This window comes from Leptinotarsa decemlineata, unplaced genomic scaffold (assembly GCF_025532065.1).
Source record: "Leptinotarsa decemlineata unplaced genomic scaffold, Ldec_3_MD MMD2_tig00078422_RagTag_RagTag, whole genome shotgun sequence".
NCBI lineage: Eukaryota > Metazoa > Arthropoda > Insecta > Coleoptera > Chrysomelidae > Leptinotarsa > Leptinotarsa decemlineata.
This window is the reverse complement of record NW_027412747.1, coordinates 8,175,398-8,196,878: the sequence shown is the minus strand read 5'-3', so window position 1 is coordinate 8,196,878 and position 21,481 is coordinate 8,175,398. Positions and strand designations below refer to the sequence as shown.

The 21,481-nt window shown below is 40.4% G+C and overlaps 1 protein-coding gene across 2 annotated transcripts in view; it reads left to right on the top strand.

The window, feature by feature from the left end:
- Nucleotides 1-21,481, top strand: part of UGP (UDP-glucose pyrophosphorylase) — a 68,631-nt gene that overhangs the window by 36,997 nt on the left and 10,153 nt on the right. For both annotated transcript variants that reach the window (XM_074186341.1, XM_074186342.1), the window contains exons 2-3: nt 15,377-15,796; nt 20,832-21,263. In XM_074186341.1, the coding sequence (XP_074042442.1) occupies nt 15,377-15,796; nt 20,832-21,263 (852 nt within the window). The remainder of the gene's footprint in view (nt 1-15,376; nt 15,797-20,831; nt 21,264-21,481) is intronic.

Genomic DNA, 21,481 nt, shown 5'->3' with positions numbered 1-21,481 from the left:
CCTGAAAGTAAATCCATGGAACTCCAAAGACTAAAATGTGTCGAAAGAAAATGTCGTCTGAACAGGATATATAAACAAGTTGACCTTAGAGGAAGAGAAAATTGACAATCCTCATCTTTGATATCTCCCTCATTTCGCTGTAGAAAATCCCAACAAACCGAATCAAATCAGGCTAGTCTTTGATGCTGCAGCAAAATCAAGAGGTATGAGCTTGAATGATGCTCTACTCTCTGGTCCAAATTTGTTGCAGTCATTGGTTGCAATTTTATGGAAATTTCGACAAAGGCGATTCGGTTTTTGTGGAGATATTCGAGAGATGTTCCATAGAGTAGGAATACAAGAACGAGATAGATGTGCTCAACGATTCCTTTGGCGAAATTTGGAAAGCGACAGATCTCCTGATATTTATGAAATGTTGGTCATAACTTTTGGAGCAACCTGTTCGCCCGTATGTGCTCAATTCGTAAAAAACTCGAATGCTGAAGAATTTTCTACGAATTCAGACATCCGAACAGCTATAATCAAAAAATTCTCTATAGATGACTATTTGGATTCAAAAGACACTGAAGAAGAAGCGCTAGAAACGATGATAGAAGTATGCAAAGTCCAGAAAGTTGCGGTATTTGAAGTAGTCAACTGGATGACAAACTCCCAACTGATTCGAGATAAGCTATCTGAAGATATGTTACTGGCGGCTACAAAAAATATCGATGACACTTCCTTACATCGAATATTAAGCTTATAGTGGGATCCCAGAAACGACGAGTTTTCCTTCAGGCTGACTTCAGAAAACTTAGTGGCGGAACAACCTACAAAGAGGAACGTTTTGCAAGCTTTGATGTCGGTATACGATCCGCTAGGTTTGATCTCTACTTTCACGGTGAGAGGTAAAATACTGATGCAAGATATTTGGCGAGTAGAAATCGATTGGGATGATTTGTTACCTGAAGAACTTCTCATTGCTTGGAAAGATTAGTTGAGTGACATGGAGAAAATTGTACTGATCAAAATTCCAAGATGCTATAGTCTATTGATTCCATCAGCATTACGAATCGAAATTCACACATTTTGTGATAGTAGTGAGAAAGCATTCTCAGCAGTTAGCTTTCTTCGCGTCATTGGAGAAAACAGAACTGATGTTTGTCTTATCTCAGCGAAAACGAGAGTTTCTCCTCTGAAACCTCTTTCCATCCCTAGACTTGAACTCCAGGCGGCAGTGATGGCCAGTCGGCTGGCTCAAGTGATAAGGAATGAACTCGAGTTCCCCATAGATAAAATGTTTTATTGGTCCGACTCATCATGTGTCTTGAATTGGATACGAGGAGACGGAAGAAACTACAAACCGTTCGTATCACATCGAATCGGTGAAATTCAAGAATTGACACGTATAGCGGAATGGCGATGGGTCCCAACTGAACTTAATATCGCGGATGAAGCTACACGCAGGAAAAAAATCAACGGAGTAATTTCAAATGAATGGTTTTCTGGTCCTTATTTTCTCAAAAATTCAGAAGAATCATTGCCAATCGAAAATAAAAGACCTTCCTATTTGAATGAAAATATCGTAGAGCTGAGAAATCAGAAAATTAAAACATGTTTTGTCATTTTTCAAAAATATGAAGAATGCCTCCCAGACATACGACGATTTTCGAAGTGGAATAGACTGATCAGGACCACCGGTTGGTGTTTCAGATTTTTTGAAATTGTAAGGAACAAAGAAAAATTTCCTCCAAACCTAACAGTAGAGGAAATCCTGAAAGCTGAGAAGATATGGCTGAAACATGTTCAACAGGAGTGTTTTCCAGAAGAAATACAAAAACTCAAAACTAGGAAATCTCTGAGTGGTCAAAGCAATCTAGCCTGTTTATTCCCAGAAATGAAAGATGGAATTATGGTACTGAGTGGACGAACGAATTTTACAGAATGTATGGCGGAGAGCACACGACAACCCATCATTCTGAGTTCAAAACATGAATTCACCAAATTGTTGGTACAAAATTATCACGAAAAATTTCATCATGGAGGTGTAGAATTAGTCATAAATGAAATCAGACAGAAATACTGGGTGATAAACTGTCGAGCTGCAGTCAAATCAGCATTCTCAAGCTGTTTGAAATGTAGGATTGAGAAAAGCAAACCTTCACCACCTCTAATGGGTCAACTACCTGAAGCACGATTAAAGAGAAGTGTTAGACCTTTTATTAACACTGAAATGGACTATTTCGGCCCAATTATGGTGAAGATTGGTAGGAGATGCGAAAAAAGATGGGGTGTGCTATTCACATGCTTGGCAGTTAGAGCTATCCATCTAGAAATTGCACATTGTCTGAGTAGCGATTCCACGATTCAAGCCATACTAAGAATGTCGGCTAGAAGAGGACAACCTCAGGTCATATTTTGCGACAATGGAACAAGTCTGAGAGGTGCTGCACACGAAATTCGCCAAGCCATGGAAGAAATAGATCGAACAGCGATTATTGATTCTTTGTCGTCAAAAAGTATTAGTTTCCAATTCATTCCACCGTCTGCTCCCCACATGGGAGGAATATGGGAGAGGTTAATAGGTTCAGTGAAAAGTGTCATCGGCAAAGATGACAGATGCGAATACTCTGAAAGAGAATGGAAAATTTCTCGAATGCTAATTAATTCGTTTTGGACTCGCTGGACAAGAGAATATCTGCCAACCTTGTCGAAGCGAAGTAAATGGACTAATGACTGCAAACCCATAGCACTCAATGACATGGTCATCCTGGTCGACGATCAAGCACCACGCTATAAGTGGAAATTAGGTAAAATAACGGCTGTTCATCCAGGAGTTGATGGCAGAATTCGAGTCGTCGACGTAAAAACCTCAACTTCGGAATATAGGCGCCCAGTCACGAAAATTTGCAGATTGGAGCTAAAGGAAAAGTAATTCCTCCAGCGGGGGGGAGAATGTTATATTGATTTGTTCATCCTTTTATTAGTTTGCCTTTATTTATAGAAAATACGACCCTGTAGGTAAAAAAACAAAATGTTTTAGATAGTTACTGATAATTTGTCAAAGGAAAAGTCATTAAAAGTTTATCCCGACTAAAGTAGGATTTATTGGACATTTCCGAGTTTGATAGTTATCAAGGAAACAACAATCTTATTACCGTTGAATTATTGTTGTTATGGTGTTATTGAAAAAAATAGTTTTAATGAAATTTGACATTGTCAATAAAATAATTGTCCTGACAAAAAGTGGATATTTTCTTGGCACGAAAGTTTGATACGAAATAACATTGGTGACCCCGACGTGATCGCGAAATGGAGGAAGAACGAAAATTAAGCCAAAGACGCACCACTGGTTTGAATAGAAACCTATCAACGGATTATATTTGACCACAGAGATTTGGTGTTCCGCTCAGATTTGGTGTAACAACAGCAGTAATTAATCCCCTCATAAGCGCATCTGAAAAAATACTAACAGCTGAGTCTTCAAAATCCAGGGAAAATATCGAAATGCCTGACCCTAATCCAGTTGTGATAGAAAGTGACAAGGTCTCCAAGAAATCGACTAAATCTACGGAGATACGTTCTACCACGACTAGACCAACAAACAAATCCAAGCATAGTATTGCAAGTTTGGAGAGAAAGAGAAATGCAATTGAAATGGAAAAACAAAGACAAGAATTACAACAAAAGAGAAGACGAATCGAGTATGAGCTAGTAGAGAAAAAACGGCATATAGAGAACAATTTACGGCTTCTAAAAATGCAAGAAGACCTTCAAAATGCAGAGTTAAAAAGTATTGATGAAACCAACTTTCATGAAGATTCACGAACAAACCTGAGTGAAATATCAAAACACGAGGAAGTAGTAAGATGGATAAATGACATTCCAGATGAATTAGGTCAAACAGACACTCTTATTGATCCGGAAACTGATAACTCCAATAATAACAAAGATATACAATTACTCTGTGAAACTATCACTGATATTTTAAGAAATGTTACTCAAGCTACTCCATATATAAGTAATCCAGTTGAAACAGATAAGTTCCAGAAGGGACAGTTGATGGAAAAGAACTTTCCATATTTTGACGGAAATCCCCAGGAATGGCCGCTATTTCATAAGCAATTTACGAAAATACTGCGGTTATTCAAACGAATACATCATTTTGAAACTACAGCGACATCTCAAAGGTGAAGCAAAGTCCTTGGTTGCTGGAATGTTACTGACTGCTGATAATGTAGACTTAGTAATCCATACTCTACAAAGAAGATTTGGCAGACCAGAATTTATTATTGAAACCATCATCACGAAAATAAAAGGTATGCCTTCCATCAGAGATAACAATTTGGAAAAGTTAATACTATTCTCAGCAGAAGTAAATAACATGGTATCTATTATGAAAACCCTAGAATCCATAGGACATCTGCAGAATCCTCAATTAATCAAAGAACTACTCACTAAACTTCCTGAATTACTGAAATTGAGTTGGGGAGAAATTGTTATCTCAGTGGAACCACCTATTGGTGTGACATCCAAGTCGCACACTGACATAAAAACTTGGCAAGTTGACTTGGGTGTCACACCAATAGGTAGTTCCACATATGTCTCGCTTACGTTCACGCAGTTATTTTTGTTAAGTACTTTTTTTGGCTATTCACATTTTGTCCTCAATCGAAGACCGCCTGCCCGGTACTGACGATGCCCGATAGGCTGAAACAGCTGTCTACCGGTGGCTCTTGAATTGATTTCATAAATTTAACAGTAATAAATCACTTATCGAGAAACAAGTACAAATCAAAACACAACAAGACCTCAATATATTAAACAAAACCATACACATTCCTAGAGAAGATCTAACAAAAGGAATAGTACCTGATGCAGAACAAATACAGGCAAATTTACCTAAAGTACCTGAAATACCTGAGTTGAGACGTTCGGATGACGACAGGATGACAAGTTCAGTTTGAGGAGTGCCTAGAAGATGACATTACGACCAGCTGTCGAAAGCGCTCGCAGATAATTAATAGAAGATATGAAGCTTCAAATCCTTTTTGTGAAATTTAATATTAAAATACTAAAAATAAAGGAAAATTAGTTGCATATATATATATATATATATATATATATATATATATATATATATATATATATATATATATATATATATATGCTGAACTGGTTTTTCCGGGTATTTGATCCGTGTATGTGATATTATCTCTAATTTCACCGACGTTTCGACAAAATCTCATTTGTCATTATCAAGGTGTGCTGTTACGTGTTCAGAAATTTGTTGACCTTGCTCAACTCACTTCTTACTATAATGGTAAAATGGTATTCGTTATGTGTTCAGAAATAGAGTAGTCCATAAACCCTCTACTACCTACTATTTAAACGTTGTTGAGTTTTACCTGCGTTCTTCTTCTTAGTTGACCTCATCTCCCCGTTAAGGTATTGAATATGTAATCTGAAGTTTTCACGGATAGGAATATGCTGAACTGGTTTTTCCGGGTATTTGATCCGTGTATGTGATATTATCTCTAATTTCACCGACGTTTCGACAAAATCTCATTTGTCATTATCAAGGTGTGCTGTTACGTGTTCAGAAATTTGTTGACCTTGCTCAACTCACTTCTTACTATAATGGTAAAATGGTATTCGTTATGTGTTCAGAAATAGAGTAGTCCATAAACCCTCTACTACCTACTATTTAAACGTTGTTGAGTTTTACCTGCGTTCTTCTTCTTCTTAGTTGACCTCATCTCCCCGTTAAGGTATTGAATATGTAATCTGAAGTTTTCACGGATAGGAATATGCTGAACTGGTTTTTCCGGGTATTTGATCCGTGTATGTGATATTATCTCTAATTTCACCGACGTTTCGACAAAATCTCATTTGTCATTATCAAGGTGTGCTGTTACGTGTTCAGAAATTTGTTGACCTTGCTCAACTCACTTCTTACTATAATGGTAAAATGGTATTCGTTATGTGTTCAGAAATAGAGTAGTCCATAAACACTCTACTACCTACTATTTAAACGTTGTTGAGTTTTACCTGCGTTCTTCTTCTTCTTAGTTGACCTCATCTCCCCGTTAAGGTATTGAATATGTAATCTGAAGTTTTCACGGATAGGAATATGCTGAACTGGTTTTTCCGGGTATTTGATCCGTGTATGTGATATTATCTCTAATTTCACCGACGTTTCGACAAAATCTCATTTGTCATTATCAAGGTGTGCTGTTACGTGTTCAGAAATTTGTTGACCTTGCTCAACTCACTTCTTACTATAATGGTAAAATGGTATTCGTTATGTGTTCAGAAATAGAGTAGTCCATAAACCCTCTACTACCTACTATTTAAACGTTGTTGAGTTTTACCTGCGTTCTTCTTCTTCTTAGTTGACCTCATCTCCCCGTTAAGGTATTGAATATGTAATCTGAAGTTTTCACGGATAGGAATATGCTGAACTGGTTTTTCCGGGTATTTGATCCGTGTATGTGATATTATCTCTAATTTCACCGACGTTTCGACAAAATCTCATTTGTCATTATCAAGGTGTGCTGTTACGTGTTCAGAAATTTGTTGACCTTGCTCAACTCACTTCTTACTATAATGGTAAAATGGTATTCGTTATGTGTTCAGAAATAGAGTAGTCCATAAACCGCAGTCATAAACCGTAGTCCAGCATATTCCTATCCGTGAAAACTTCAGATTACATATTCAATACCTTAACGGGGAGATGAGGTCAACTAAGAAGAAGAAGAACGCAGGTAAAACTCAACAACGTTTAAATAGTAGGTAGTAGAGGGTTTATGGACTACTCTATTTCTGAACACATAACGAATACCATTTTACCATTATAGTAAGAAGTGAGTTGAGCAAGGTCAACAAATTTCTGAACACGTAACAGCACACCTTGATAATGACAAATGAGATTTTGTCGAAACGTCGGTGAAATTAGAGATAATATCACATACACGGATCAAATACCCGGAAAAACCAGTTCAGCATATTCCTATCCGTGAAAACTTCAGATATATATATATATATATATATATATATATATATATATATATATATATATATGAACAATTTGTGGACACAACACTCAAAAAAGGGGGGCAAACCGCGGACACGTGTTTCTGGCTATTGGCCTCATCAGCGCGGTGCAGCCAAGTGTAAAGATGGGAAACACTTGTTTGCCGATATCAGGAAACAACACAAACGCACAGAGTCAACAACAGGAGCCAACCGCACATTTGTGGTTCCAGTTAGAAGACCTATAATTCCCAGGCTACATCTAACATGACCGCGGAGGCAGCTATAGCTATGTAGCCTGGGAATTCTAGGTCTTCTAACTGGAACCACAAATGTGCGGTTGGCTCCTGTTGTTGACTCCGTGCGTTTATGTTGTTTCCTGATTTCGGCAAACAAGTGTTTCCCATCTTTACACTTGGCTGCACCGCGCTGATGAGGCCAATAGCCAGAAACACGTGTCCGCGGTTTGCCCCCTTTTTTTGAGTGTTGTGTCCACAAATTGTTTAATTTTTGATTTATATCATGCACACTCGATAAAATCTCTATTTGTATATATATATATATATATATATATATATATATATATATATATATATATATATATATATATATATATATATATATATATATATATATATATATATAATAAATAAATAAGTACTATTCTGATCATTCCCATATTGATTTCAATTTAAGAGCCACCGGTAGACAGCTGTTTCATTCTATTGGGCATCGTCAGTACCGGGCAGGCGGTCCTCGATTGAAGACAAAATGTAGTACTATCATCTTCATTTTCTTCAGATTGGAAAATTTTTCCCTTACCCTTTTAACTGTCTTTCGTCAGGAGGACGAGTGGTTCATAACTGAAGGTGTTTTTTTTTTGGTGACTACATAAAGATCAATGACCTCTATGCCGCTCTGGCCTTGTGTACCCCTTCCTGACTGGGGTATTTGATGAACAAACTGTTCATTTTAACAGACGTCGTGGGGCCTTCACTCAACCGAGCGAGGGGGCCTTCTGTATTGGGAGAGGTCATCTATAGTATAATCTACAGCTGTCCTAACTAATGGGTTATCATGAGTTTCCGCTGACTCGAAAACTCTCTGATTCCTCGACTGAATGGACTGCCGTATAGTTAACAGCTTCAAATCACTGCGGATGGCATCATTCCGCACGAACCATGAAGTATTCACCAGCGTCCTAAGAAGTTTGTTTTCCAAAATGGAAAGATTTGACGGAGCGGTTTATCCCCAGGCGCCTGTAGCATACATGATGACAGGCTTGAACGTAGTAGAATCGTATTTTTAAGATTGAGCTTTGAGTTTCTGTTAATCATAGCATAGAGTTTTGCTATCCTTGACTGCACTTTGCTTTTGATATAATCAATGTGATTTGCCCAGGTGAGTCGGCGATCTAACCACAGACCTAGGTACTTAACTCGCGTTTGCCATTCGATCTTTCTGCCTGAAATCGTGACCCTTGTGTCTGGAGAAACATTACGTCTTCCCAAGTCTATCGCCTGGGTTTCATCTGGATTCACCTGAATCTTCCAGTCAAGGTACCAGCGTTCGAGGTCGTCCAATGCGCGTTGCATGTAGACGACCGCCAACGCTCGACCCATGGAAGAAGTGAGGAGAGCCGTATCATCGGCGTAAAGGGAAACCTTCACGTAATCGAACCTCGGAAGGTCGCTGACGTAAAGGCTGTACAATAGTGGAGACAGCACAGCTCCTTGAGGCACTCCAGCCTGGATTTCCCTGACGGGAGACACGGTTCCTTCAACTCGGACCTGAAATGTTCTGCCTTTCGGGAAGGACCTAATCTATCGGATCAGGCACCGGAGCAGGTCGAAATAGAGTATTTTGTGTAGCAGGCCTTCATGCCACACTCGGTCGAAGGCTTTCGAAATGTCCAAGAGGACTAGATGAACTGTATTCCTGTTGTTAAGCTCTGAGATGGAATTTTCAACCAGTCTCAGGGCCTGCAACTCGGTGGAGTGTGTCCTCCTGAAGCCGAATTGTTCATCAGGCAGAACATTTCGGTCTTCAACTTCTTCTGTTAGCCTTTGCAGCACAACACGTTCGGCCAACTTAGCCGTTGAGCAAAGCAGACTAATCGGACAATGATTCTGGGGAAACAGCGGGTTCTGGCCGTGGGCCTTCGGGATCATGACGACTACGGCATGCTTTCATCTTCGGGGGAAGTATCTGAGGGCGATTGAGCTGTTGATTATATCCAGCAGGTATCTGAGCTGCCGGGAGCTGCTTCAACAACCTATTGTTGATTGAATCAATTCCCGGAGTCTTCTTAGGTTTGGAGACTCTAATGTACCCCTTCAGGTCTTCCTCCGAAGCTGGACGGATCACGTCGTCATCATTTTCTCTAAGGACTCGCCAGAGCTCATCACCCCCAGGTTCGAGCGATTCCAAACACTCGCTCCACCTCTCGTTTCTGTAATCAGTGATGGCATGTTTAACCTGATTGGCCATCCTGCTAGCCGTAGCCTTCTCTCCAGGGTAGAGAGTCCGCTGATAAACTCGTCTGAGTCGATTTCTCTCCCGGATAAGGTTCTTTATCCTAGGAGGAAACCCATTGTAGCTTCGCAGAGGACACTCTGTCCTGGGTATGGCTGCACAGAAAGCGTTGTTCACAGACAATTCGAAATCCGCCACCACCGCGTCGAGACCGTTGCGAGTTTGAAGCGACTCACGATCTGTGCGTGTCTCCACTAGGTGAGCCTTGAAGGCTTCCCAATCCGTGGATGATCTCATGCGACAATCCTGGGGAGGGGGATCATCGCCCAGCATCAGGATGACTGGATTATGATCTGAGTCAAGTTCCGACAAAGTGACCACTTCGCAGGACATGGAGACATTCCTGAGCAATGCGATGTCAAGCACGTCAGGCCTTAAATCCCCACGGTAGTACGTGGGCTCATCTGGACCCATCACTCGATACTCATGCCTGTCAGCAAGCGCATGGAGCACTCGGCCGTTCGCATTGGTGAGTCTGCTCCACATATTGTGCTTGGCGTTGAAGTTACCAGCAGCAATTGTGGGGATATATGTCGACATCAGCAGTTCATTCAGTGTTTCTGGGAGTAGACGATTCCGCGGAGGGTTGTAAACTGAGATTAGTCTATGACGACCTCTTCTCAGTTGGAGTTCAACGCCCAAGGCTTCCGTGACATGTTACTGATCCGAGTCAATGCCGAATTGTACGTGAGGAAGATTACGTTTGACAAAAATGCCAACTCCTCCTCCAACACGCCCAACGCATTCTCTATGGTAAAAACGGTAGTTTGTATTACCAAAAGGTTCGTTGTGCAGGTAGGTTTCCTGTACAAGTGCAACATAGATTCTGTCAGGAAGTTCTCAAAGTCATGTTTTTTGTTTGAAATACTATTGGCATTCCAAAACACATCCTTAAAAGAGCTAGGCAATGTAGGTTGTTTAGCCATTAACAAGCTCCAGTTAGCACGTCGGTCTTCACCGTAAATCAAGTACGGGAAACTGAATGAAGAGTTTCTTCATCTGGTCCACGGCGGAGCAGATTTCATTAACCTTCGACGGACGAGAACTATAGGGAGCCGCGGTCGGCCTGGCGGACGTTTTACCGCTCTTGGCCGCTCCTGCGTAGCTCATTCCTGGGCGTGTGCCAGATGCTCCGGCAGTACGCCTTCCAGGTGTGCATTTGCAGCTACTTTGGTTCTCCCGCGAACCTTGGGGAACTCAGGACAACCTCGGTAGTTCGCAGTATGCTCACCCTTGCAGTTAGTGCATTTTGGAGGATCTGCTCGCGGCTTCTTGCACTCACCTGAAAGGTGTCTGCCGGCGCACTTGACGCATATGGGATAGCAAGGCAGTTCCTTTGGCTATGCCCGAACCGCTGACATCGGTGACACTGCCCTACCAGTGTCTTTTGGTGTTGGGGCTCAACTTCAATTTTGACATTAAGGAGGTCCCGTTTGTCATAGATATGTTTCTGATTTTGGTTCACTTGAACCAAAGCGGACGATTTCCTCGCATCATCCTGGTGACGGATGATGGTTGGAAACCTTTTTCCACCAAGGCGCCCTCGATGTCAGTGATCTCCAGGTGTTCCGGGACCCCTCTGAAAACGGCTCTAATTTGCCTATCTTCAGGAAGGGTATGCGTATGATGAGGGATATTCTCCCTCACCAATAATTTCGACATACTCATGTAGTCCTCGATCGAAGAAGGCTGAACTTTAATGTTGTCAGCCAGGTTTACTGCTTTCGTATAGTTGACCTTGTGAAAGGTAGCTAACTTCGTAAATTGAACCCACTAGTCTTTTTGACGAACGACAATTGGGGGAAAGCGAGTTTTCTTGATGTTTCGGAGCATCTCAGGACGCGGAGGGATGGGAGAGCAAGCTTCCTGTTCAGTGGGATTTCCAACCTGGTTAATTTCGTCGTTTTGAGTGGTTTGATTTTTTGGGCCACCCTGTATGGTTGAGATTAATTTTTCTCCAATATCAGAGCCATCGCTTATGTTGACTTCGGGTAATACATCACCATCCAAAGAGGATTCAGTAGTTGAAAGTTCGGATTCTGAGAAACTACGAGCTTCATCAAGTGATTTTTGACAATATTTTTTGGCATAGCGCCGGTATTTCTTATTGCCTGAGAGGCTGGTTTTGAAGAAGGAGGAAAATCTTCCGGGAGTCTTCGTTTCTTGTTTGCCGGTTCGTTCGGCTTAGTCGCAGTTTTGGTTTTAATATCTGGCTGCGCAGAGAGATTGGAGCCGATGGGTCAGGTGATCCCTGACTCGTGGTGTAGGGCCAGAAGGCTCCCTAATCGCCGACCCGGGAATGCATCTTAGCAGCTCTGATGGGCTCAGGCCCAGATGGTCAAGTAAAAGGCCTATGAAGCCAACACTTCACCCCTTTCCCTGGACATCAGGCCGTCTAGCAGTTCCTCCATACCACTGTCGAAAGTCTCACACCCTTTGTTGTCCCAAGAGTAGGCGATGGTACAATGAACAGTTCCGTGAAATGATAAGTCTGAACGCACTCACCAGAAGTCCGGGCGGTTCTTGCATACTACAACCAGCGCACTCACTAACACAACAGATTAACTACTGGTGAACTCCTGATCATCCACCAGAAACAATCGTTTATATGGAAATAACTTGAGAAATATCGGAGCGAAAATTAATCTGTTTGTCAGTTTGGCAGCTAACGTCATAGAGACCCCTGCATGTCATCTTGATTTCAAACAGGTTGGAGCCTGGGTCCCTTACCCTTTGGACTGATGTTTGCCAGAAGGACAAACGGGTCATAACTGATGGTGAGTGTTGAAGGTATGGCGGCATGAATGTCCTCAGACATCAGTACCGCCGTTCTCGGTGTACCCCTTCCTGGCTGGGGTGGGTTGGATGAAAGAATTGTTCATCTTTTAACGGAGGACATAGGGGCCTCATTCGACAGAGTGTCGGGGCCTTCTATATCGGAAGGGGTCGTCTACAGTATAATCCATAGCTTCCCTGACTAATGGGTTTTCATGAGTTTCTGCACCATCAAAAACTCTCTGATTTCTCGACTGAAGGACTGCCGAATGGAAGGCAGCTGCAAATCTCTGTGGATGGCTTCATTCCGCACGAACCAAGGAGCATTCACAATCATCCTCATTAACTTGTTTTGCAATACCTCCAGAATGGAGATATTATATTTCGCCGCTTGTCCCCAGACGTCTGAAGTATACATGATGACAGGCTTGAACATCGTTTTATAGATGGTAATCTTGTTCTCAAGACTCATTTTAGATGTTCTATTGATCAGAGGGTACAGACGTGCTATCCAACCCTCGATCTTTGATTTCACGCTCATTATGTGCGGGTTCCAAGTGAGCCTACGGTCTGTTAGAGGGCCGAGGCTTGCCAGTCAATCTCTCTTCCAGAGATTCTCACTTTTCTGGCCGGAGAAGATTTCAATCTTCCCATGGTTATCACCTGAGTCATAGAGACTGCACGTCGTCTTGATTTCAAACAGGTTGGAGCCTGGCTCCCTTACCCTTCGGACTGATGGTGGAAGGTCATCTTGAATTTAGACAGGTTGGAGCCTGGCTTCCTTACCCTTTGGACTGATGTTTGCCAGAAGGACAAACGGGTCATAACTGATGTGGGTGTTGGCGGTACGGCGGCATGAGTGTCCTTAGACATCACTACCGCGCTTCACGGTGTTCCCCTGCCTGGCTGGGGTTAGTTGGATGAAAAAGTTGTTCATCATTCAACGGAAGATATAGGGGCCTCATTCGACAGAGTGTTGGGGCCTTCTATATAGGGAGGGGTCGTCTACAGTATAATCCATAGCTTCCCTGACTAATGCTTTGGACTTATAAAATCAAGAAAATTACTCAATAGAAATAACTGCGTGAACGTAAGCGAGACATAAGTGGAACCACCTGTTGGTGTGACACCCAAGTGAACTTGCCAAGTTTTTATGTCAGTGTTGGTGGTTTTACCAATCAACCGACAACTGCGCTGGCAGAAATTTGGGAAGCTAACCCGGAATGTCATCGAAAAACGAATCCATATGTTTCTAGAAATGATATGAAATCGAGAAAGGTTAATGCAGTCAAGCTGCTGGAAAATAATTCCATTAAAATCAAAAGATAAATAAATACGTACTATTCTGATCATTCCCATATTGATTTCAATTTAAGAGCCACCGGTAGACAGCTATTTCAACCTATTGGGCATCGTCAGTACCGGGCAGGCGGTCCTCGATTGAAGACAAAATGTGAAAAACCAAGGTTTTTAAAATAAACCGTCGTATACAGAATGCTGTCTATTTATCGTTTTAGCAATTTTTTTCCGTAGTCCTCATTAAAAAAAAAGGTAAAATAATGAAACTTCAATCAGATGGCAATGACTTTAAATCTAGATGTATATTTCAATTCTGAACAACTTTTCTAAATAACATTTCCCGAGATTTTTCAAAACAAGGATACTTTACTCTTGTCTCAAAATCAAATATTTGAAGGCTCCTCGTTTATTACGTGTGATTTACTGTATTTTGTTGGTGCATGTTTAGTTTTAGTGGATGCACAAACTTTTATCAAGAATAACTTTTTGTCGAAAAACCCTCAATAAATAAGTTTCCCATATGGTGCATACTTTGGGGATGACAGTGTATAACGGCGCCATTCTGAAATAAACTTCCAGATACAACGCTACTTTCGCACAAGCACCGCTCTTAGAGCGTTCTAAAGATTCCCTTTCAATGTTTGTCTACCAACTAGTAGCACTTCTGATCAATAACGTGAGCAGCGCTGCTAACGCGTTCGTAACGTGTTTTAGCAACACAAAAAAAATTAAAAAAGCACTAGTCTGTGTATATTTTTTGTTTTCAGTGCTTAGTAATCTAGATTCTAGATCAATGGGCGTGGAAACTCAGACGAAAACTAAAACCCAAGCACGGAACAATCGGAAAACGGTTTAATGTCAAACTTACGTCAATATGGGTTTTGAATATACTTGAATATATTTCAAATCGCAATTGATGTGATGTCTTCAATGAAAAAATGATTATTTTTGAATCGCAGACCATTATATTTCAAATATTTGGGAAAGAAAGTTTTTGGCCTTACAATTCTCCATATTGGAGAAACAAACAACAATCGTAATCTATTTCAAACAACAATCGTAATGGAATCAAATCAGATATCATTCGTAGAATTCCTACACAATTCAATTGATGAAAAAAGTAAAATTTCACTTACATGGAACACTGTCATCCTCACTGGTAAATATCCGATATTTCGCCGTAAGACACTTGCCGTATCGGCTCTTCAGTAGCAAATACGAACAACATTACAAGAAAAAACTCTCAATTCGTTTACAATTACGACTTTTTGTCACAGAATGGGTTAAATCTACCAATATCATCGTTGACAGTACGTAAATAACATTCATTCGCTTATTTGATTGAATCCCAGCCACAGGAATCTTGTTTAAATTGAAAGGGTATTCTTTTAGGAGAGATTAATTTTTGGAAATGTGTTATTAGTATAGTTCAGACTTCATATAAAAGTATTCATTTCGAAAGTATTTTTCTTTCATGTTATTCAATGTTTATATAAAAATAGCTGTTTCGAAAGGGCTCTTTCTTCCAGTTTGTGTCTGAAAGTTATATCTTTGTATATACAGAGTTAATTTTTGGAATTGATTGCTTCCTTCCTTTCTCTGGAAGAATCCCACATTTTTGTATCAATATGGAGAAGATGAAGGTCAAAATCTTTCTTTCCCAAAAATGAATCTCTTCTTACAATATACCCTTTCAAATTACGGTTATTGGAAAAGCATATTTCATATGTATCAAAACGATCATTTTTTCTAGGTTCGCAGCCACAACAGGGCAGCAAGCGATTCCAGTCAGTTCATCGAGGCTACGAAACGGGACGCTTTGAATCTGTTGAAAAAAGAGCTCGAAAGGCTCCAGGAAACCTGCGAACCTCACAGGTTCGAAGAAACCAAACAACAGTATGAGGGATTCACGAAGTTATTCACAAGATTCCTCGATGAAACTGGACCCTCTGTTGATTGGGACCAGATAGAAAAGCTCCCTAATGATGCGGTTCGAGATTACTCAACTTTGGAAACTCCAACCGCCGATTTGGTACACAAGATGCTTGACAAGCTGGTTGTTATCAAACTGAACGGTGGTTTAGGGACGTCGATGGGATGCCACGGACCGAAATCGGTGATTACGGTTAGAAACGATTTGACGTTTTTGGATTTAACGGTTCAGCAAATCGAGGTGAGTAAGAGTTTTTATTTGTCATAGTTTGTTTGATAACGACTATTCAGATTTTTGCTTCTCGTAATAAAAAATCGTAAAATGATCTCATGTGCCAAATTTTTCCCAAACAATAACAATGACATTTAATAATTATATAATATTACTACAAATTTATTTTCGAAGCATATGACAATTCTATAAACGAACTTTTTTCTGTGCGTGTATTGTCACTATTACAATATTTGTCTTAGGTTAGGTTAGATTAGGTCCAAAGTGAGTGGGTCCATTCGACCCTCCACCGCAACCCGTAAGGGTTTATTGTGGCTAACACCTATTCACACTCGACCAAATAAACCCAGTTTCATAACGAAGCCGATTAGTTTGAATGGTGAGTGGTCTTTCAGGTCAGATGGTAAGAGTACGGCTCTGCCGAACTCTAAAAACCTGATTCGGTCCCCAGCGGGGCAGGCACAAAGTATATGCTCTGCTGTTTCATCGTTAATGAAGTAGTCGGATAGTCAAGGTGCAAGATTCCCACCTGAATACCCGCGACAACCTTCGCATATGAGGGTTTTTGCACGTCAGCTACACCTGACAATGCCTCAGATTCAACCGTGCAGGTTGCGTGATGACGTAATCGACAATGTTTTAAAATGCAAACAGGGGTCATGTGGCACCTCATTCAAAAGATCTACTAATCGTCTATTCAACGGTATGAATATTTCAATAATTATTAATACAGGGTCAACCGAAAGTATGTATTTATAAGAATGAAATTACCGTAAATACCCATTCGTTGGCCGCCTAAGGATCGCCACTGAGAATAAAACATCGTAGTGTCTTCTATTGTTTCCGTTGTTTCGGAAAACTATATGCATTGATTGATAAAAGTTCTACATTCTACTTGAAATCAGTCGATGTCATTGAAGCATTTGACATTATGTCTATAAAAATATTCAAATCACTTATAATCTGGCAATGAGACCGAATGATTTGAAATTTTAATTATGATTGGCTGTGGTGGAGACAAAATAAGGACTCAGGACCCAAACGAGAAGCCGTTTCTCCGAACAATTAGTAAAATTGAGAGAAAATTTCGAGAAACGGGCCATGTAAAAAATCTTCCTAAAAGTGGTAGAGAATTAATCCCGAATAACTTGAATGACACGAACCTCATTAACATAAACCAGTTCAATTTGCCAACCTGAGCGTTCAAACTATCAAATTTCATTATTGGAACGATACCGTTCTCCTTCAGTAATTGATAAACCTTTTCATTTCAGTACGATCTCGTCTGCAATTATACAGAATTGCCTGGGTCGTCCCAAAGTAAAGCAGTCGGCTCAGACAATATCTCACTCCCAATTATCCATCTCTTAGATAGTCATCTATTGGATCCATTAATCTTTCTCCCTATTGCCATTTTAACTAAGAGTGTTTTCCCAAGTTGTTGGAAAAACTTTAGCTAAGTGCAACTACCCTTCTGATTTTTCTGAGCCGAAGCCTTTATCCATCCTACCTTGTCTTTAAAAAGTTGTTGAGATGATCATGAAATACCAAATTTGCAGCTTCATAAATGATCAACAAATCATCACATCCGTGCAGTCCGATTTCAGAACTCAATACAGCACAACCACATCTTTACTTTCCATCACCGACGATCTCTTCAAGGCTGTCGATGAAAGTAAATTAACTTGCTTAGTAGTTCTGGACTACAGTAAAGCCTTCGACACTCTTGACTTTGACATCCTGTGCGATAAACTCAGCTTCTTCGGTTTTTCTGTGAATGCGCTGTCTCTGGTTAGAAATTACTATCGAACCGAACTCAAAGAGTTATAGTAGATGATATCAGCTCAGAGACTCTGCCCGTAACTAAAGGTGTTCCTCAAGGATCCATCCTTGGCCCTTTTCTATTCAGCTTATATATTTGTGACTTCCATCAGTCAGTAGAAAAATGAAACATTCATCATTACGCAGATGATACTCAACTGTACTTTTATTTTCAGTTCCCTGACACTTATTCCGCTCAAAACCTCATTAATCGTAATCTTCAGACCATCTTTGATATTTCATCAGCTCATAAATTGAAGTTAAACTTCAAAAAATCGGAGTAATGATCTTTGGACCGGAAAGATTGCGAGATATTGCTGAAAACAGTCTTCATATTCATATAAATGGTGACGTTCTGCCTTTTGTAACTGAAGCAAAGATCTTAAGCCTGTGGTTTGATTCTGAACTGCGCTTTACAAAACACGGTAGCCATTTGATCCAAACGTGTTTTAACATCTTGAAACAAATGTTTCCAAATCGGGACTTACTCACCAAACAACTCAAACAAAAATTATGTGAGGAACTAATAATTTCGAAAGTTTCATATTGCGATAGCATTTATGGCCCTGCGTTACTTCAATCTGATTCCCACCGTCTTCAACGAAAACGAAACAGTTGCCTTCGTTTTTCTTTTGGCATTCGAAAATACGACCACATATCACCGGACATGAAGGAATCAGGTTTGCTGCAACTAGAGAAATAATGTAATGAATCTGAAGCCGGCCCTGACCGATATCTCAGCGAGCAAACGCATGACTCATCGGGAATGCACTCGATAAGCCACCGCAAATAATCTAGGCCAGTGCCGAAATTCTTAGAGAGATCCGGAGCGTTCGTTGACGATATAAAAAGGCCACTCTCCGTCCCGAGCAGTAGTCTGTACTTAGAAAGTGAATCGTGCGTTTAAAGAAAGAAATCTAACTGTGAAGATAAATTAAGCGTTAGTTACTAAGTGTTGTATATAAATTAGTTGTGACAGTGAAATATTGTTAAAAATAAATTTGATTAAGACAGTTAACTCTTTAATTCGTTACAATTGGTGATTAGAAGTGGATTTTTAAAATAAATTTGTGAACGCTTGGTGGACAATCTTTGTATTACAGTGAAATTGACTATACAACTTTCGCGCAGAGAGACTGGTGGATTCATTGTGTTTCGCGAAGTGGACAGTACCGGACTACGGAAACAAACTGATAGACCTTTTTCGCGAAAAATAGACTTGTGAAAATAAATAAGTGTTTCAGACTCCATTAAATAAGTGGACATATTCAGTTTTGAGTAAAATGGACAGTAAGAGATAAAATGTGTTCAAGGAAAGTGCGCCTAGTGGACTTGAAAGTCGCCGAATTGAAGCAAGAATTGGAGGAGAGGGAACTAGATTCTTCCGGAAAGAAATCAGTACTCCAGAAGAGGCTATGGGATAACTTGATTGAATCAGGAGAAGATCCTGAAACATATTTATTCGAAGTTTCGGGGGGTGAATAATGAGCAAACTCGAGGAGAACACCAAATCGCTGAAAGATGAACTTCAACAAAATTCGAAGAGTTTGAAAGATAAACTTTTGAAAGCACTGTCCAACATTTGTTCCAACTGCAAAGACGGAATCCAAGAAGATCCTAATATAGACATATCGTTGATAGTGGAGGCAGTACTGAAAGAAAGCAGAAAGGAGGAGATCGTCTACAAAAACAGCGCCTTACGTGCTCTGGGAGAAATAGTTTCTTCCCTAGATGTTGACAAGTTCGAAGAAATCTACGGCATCATACAGGGAGTCTTGACGGACCAGACCACCAACAAAGATGAAGATGACTCGGTGAGGAAATATCGAAGAAGAGGGAGGACATGATCAAGCTCAAAGAAACTGCTTACGAAACGCTGGGTAAAGCTTAGCCGCAGCACAGCAAAGCGACGCAGGAGAAATATAGGGAGCTCTTCGTGGAACACTGTGTACAGCACTTGCCTTCCGTCACCCGCTCGGTCCAAGTTAGCGTTTTGTCTGCTCTGTACAGTTTCGTGGACAAGCTGTCGTTGCTCAGCGATGAAAATTTGACAGACTTGCAGAAAGCAAGTTTGGAGAAAGTCGTTACCGACGTCACAGTGGCCCTAAAGCTCGCCCTGGGGGTTCCCAAGCACGTTAGGTCGAGGAAAGAAGCCTTGAATGTGGTTTGTTGCTTGGCGACGAGGTTGAAGGAGAGTGGTCTTTTTATATCGTCAACGAACGCTCCGGATCTCTCTAGGGATTCGGCACTGGCCTAGATTATTTGCGGTGGCATTCGAGTGCATTCCCGATGAGTCATGCGTTTGCTCGCTGAGATATCGGTCAGGGCCGGCTTCAGATTTATTACAATAATTTCAATGTACTGTATTTTCTTTTATTCATTTCAAATTTCATTTTTTTTTCTTGAAGGTAGAGTTTAAAAACAGCTTTGCTGGCACTCGGCCCATCCACCTCAATATTTCTTTTTTGTATGTTCTTACTTTAGGTGAATAAAGACGTTTTATTATCAAAGTATGCCCTATCCCCCGAAGCCCCGATACATTCGGAAGGGCGCGCCAGCATTATCAACCAACGACCACTCCCCTCACCGTGGGGTAAGTGATCATTGGGTCCGAGAATCATGTGCCCTGAGCAAGCGCAGATTTCTGCCTTAGTGCGGCAGGCCGGTATGATTTTAAGATTTGAGAGCAGAGAGGACATCATTTCACCAAGGACTCCAATAATCAGAACAACCATCTTGATAGAGTGGTCTGGATAGAGTCTGGGGAGTTCGAAGACATTTTATCCGTTTTTCCGGAAGACGTTTTTTTATTATAATTATTATTATCATTATCTTAATAAAACTACATAAAACCAACTTCTTGAAATGACTCGTTTTCGAAATTTGGTTAAACTAATGCAATTTTCGATATATTTTTTAACGGTAATAATTATTTATGTTATTATTGCGCAAATGTAAAGCAAAATTATTCCCAAACTCCAATTCTTGTATGTCTGTTCGTAAAAAATTCCCATACATTGCCAGCTCAAACTGTATCACTATATGTAATGTAGTATGCCAAGGTTGACGAAATAATAAACCTCATTCGAATCCCATTGAATTGAAAGTTCCTATTTTCAACTAAATTACAGTCAGATAAAAATATGCATGTTGTCAAAGTTAAAATACAATTATAATGATGAAGTAAAAGGAAAAGATCTCAAAAAATGTTACTCTGTTTCAGCACATGAATAAAACCTACAAAGTGAACGTACCCCTAGTCCTCATGAACTCCTTCAATACCGACGAAGATACGGAAAAAATCATCCGGAAGTATAAGAACCTGCAAGTGGAAATCCACACGTTCAACCAATCGTGTTACCCGAGGATAAACAGAGACTCTCTCATGCCTATCGCCAAAAACGGCAACATTCACAACAATATTGAAGCCTGGTATCCGCCCGGTCACGGAGACTTTTACGAAAGCTTCAGCAACTCGGGGTTGCTGAATAAGTTCCTGAAGGGGGGAAGGGAGTACTGCTTCATTTCCAATATCGATAATTTGGGGGCCACTGTCGATTTGAACATTTTAAATTTGTTGTTGAATCCAAATCAAGAAGCTGCCAAACATGAATTCGTCATGGAAGTCACGGACAAAACAAGGGCCGACGTCAAGGTAAGTCGAAAAATGATTGATTGGACGTAGTACTCAATAAGTATATTTTCTTTCAAATATTATATAACAATAATGATAATGAGAGATCTTTATTTCCCATGAAAATATAGTTACAAGTAACAAAAATATGTTCATAAATTGATAGATAATAATTATGATAAAACGGCGAAGTTCAAGTGCTTAATGTACATCGTACAAAGTACATCAACCTCTGTAAT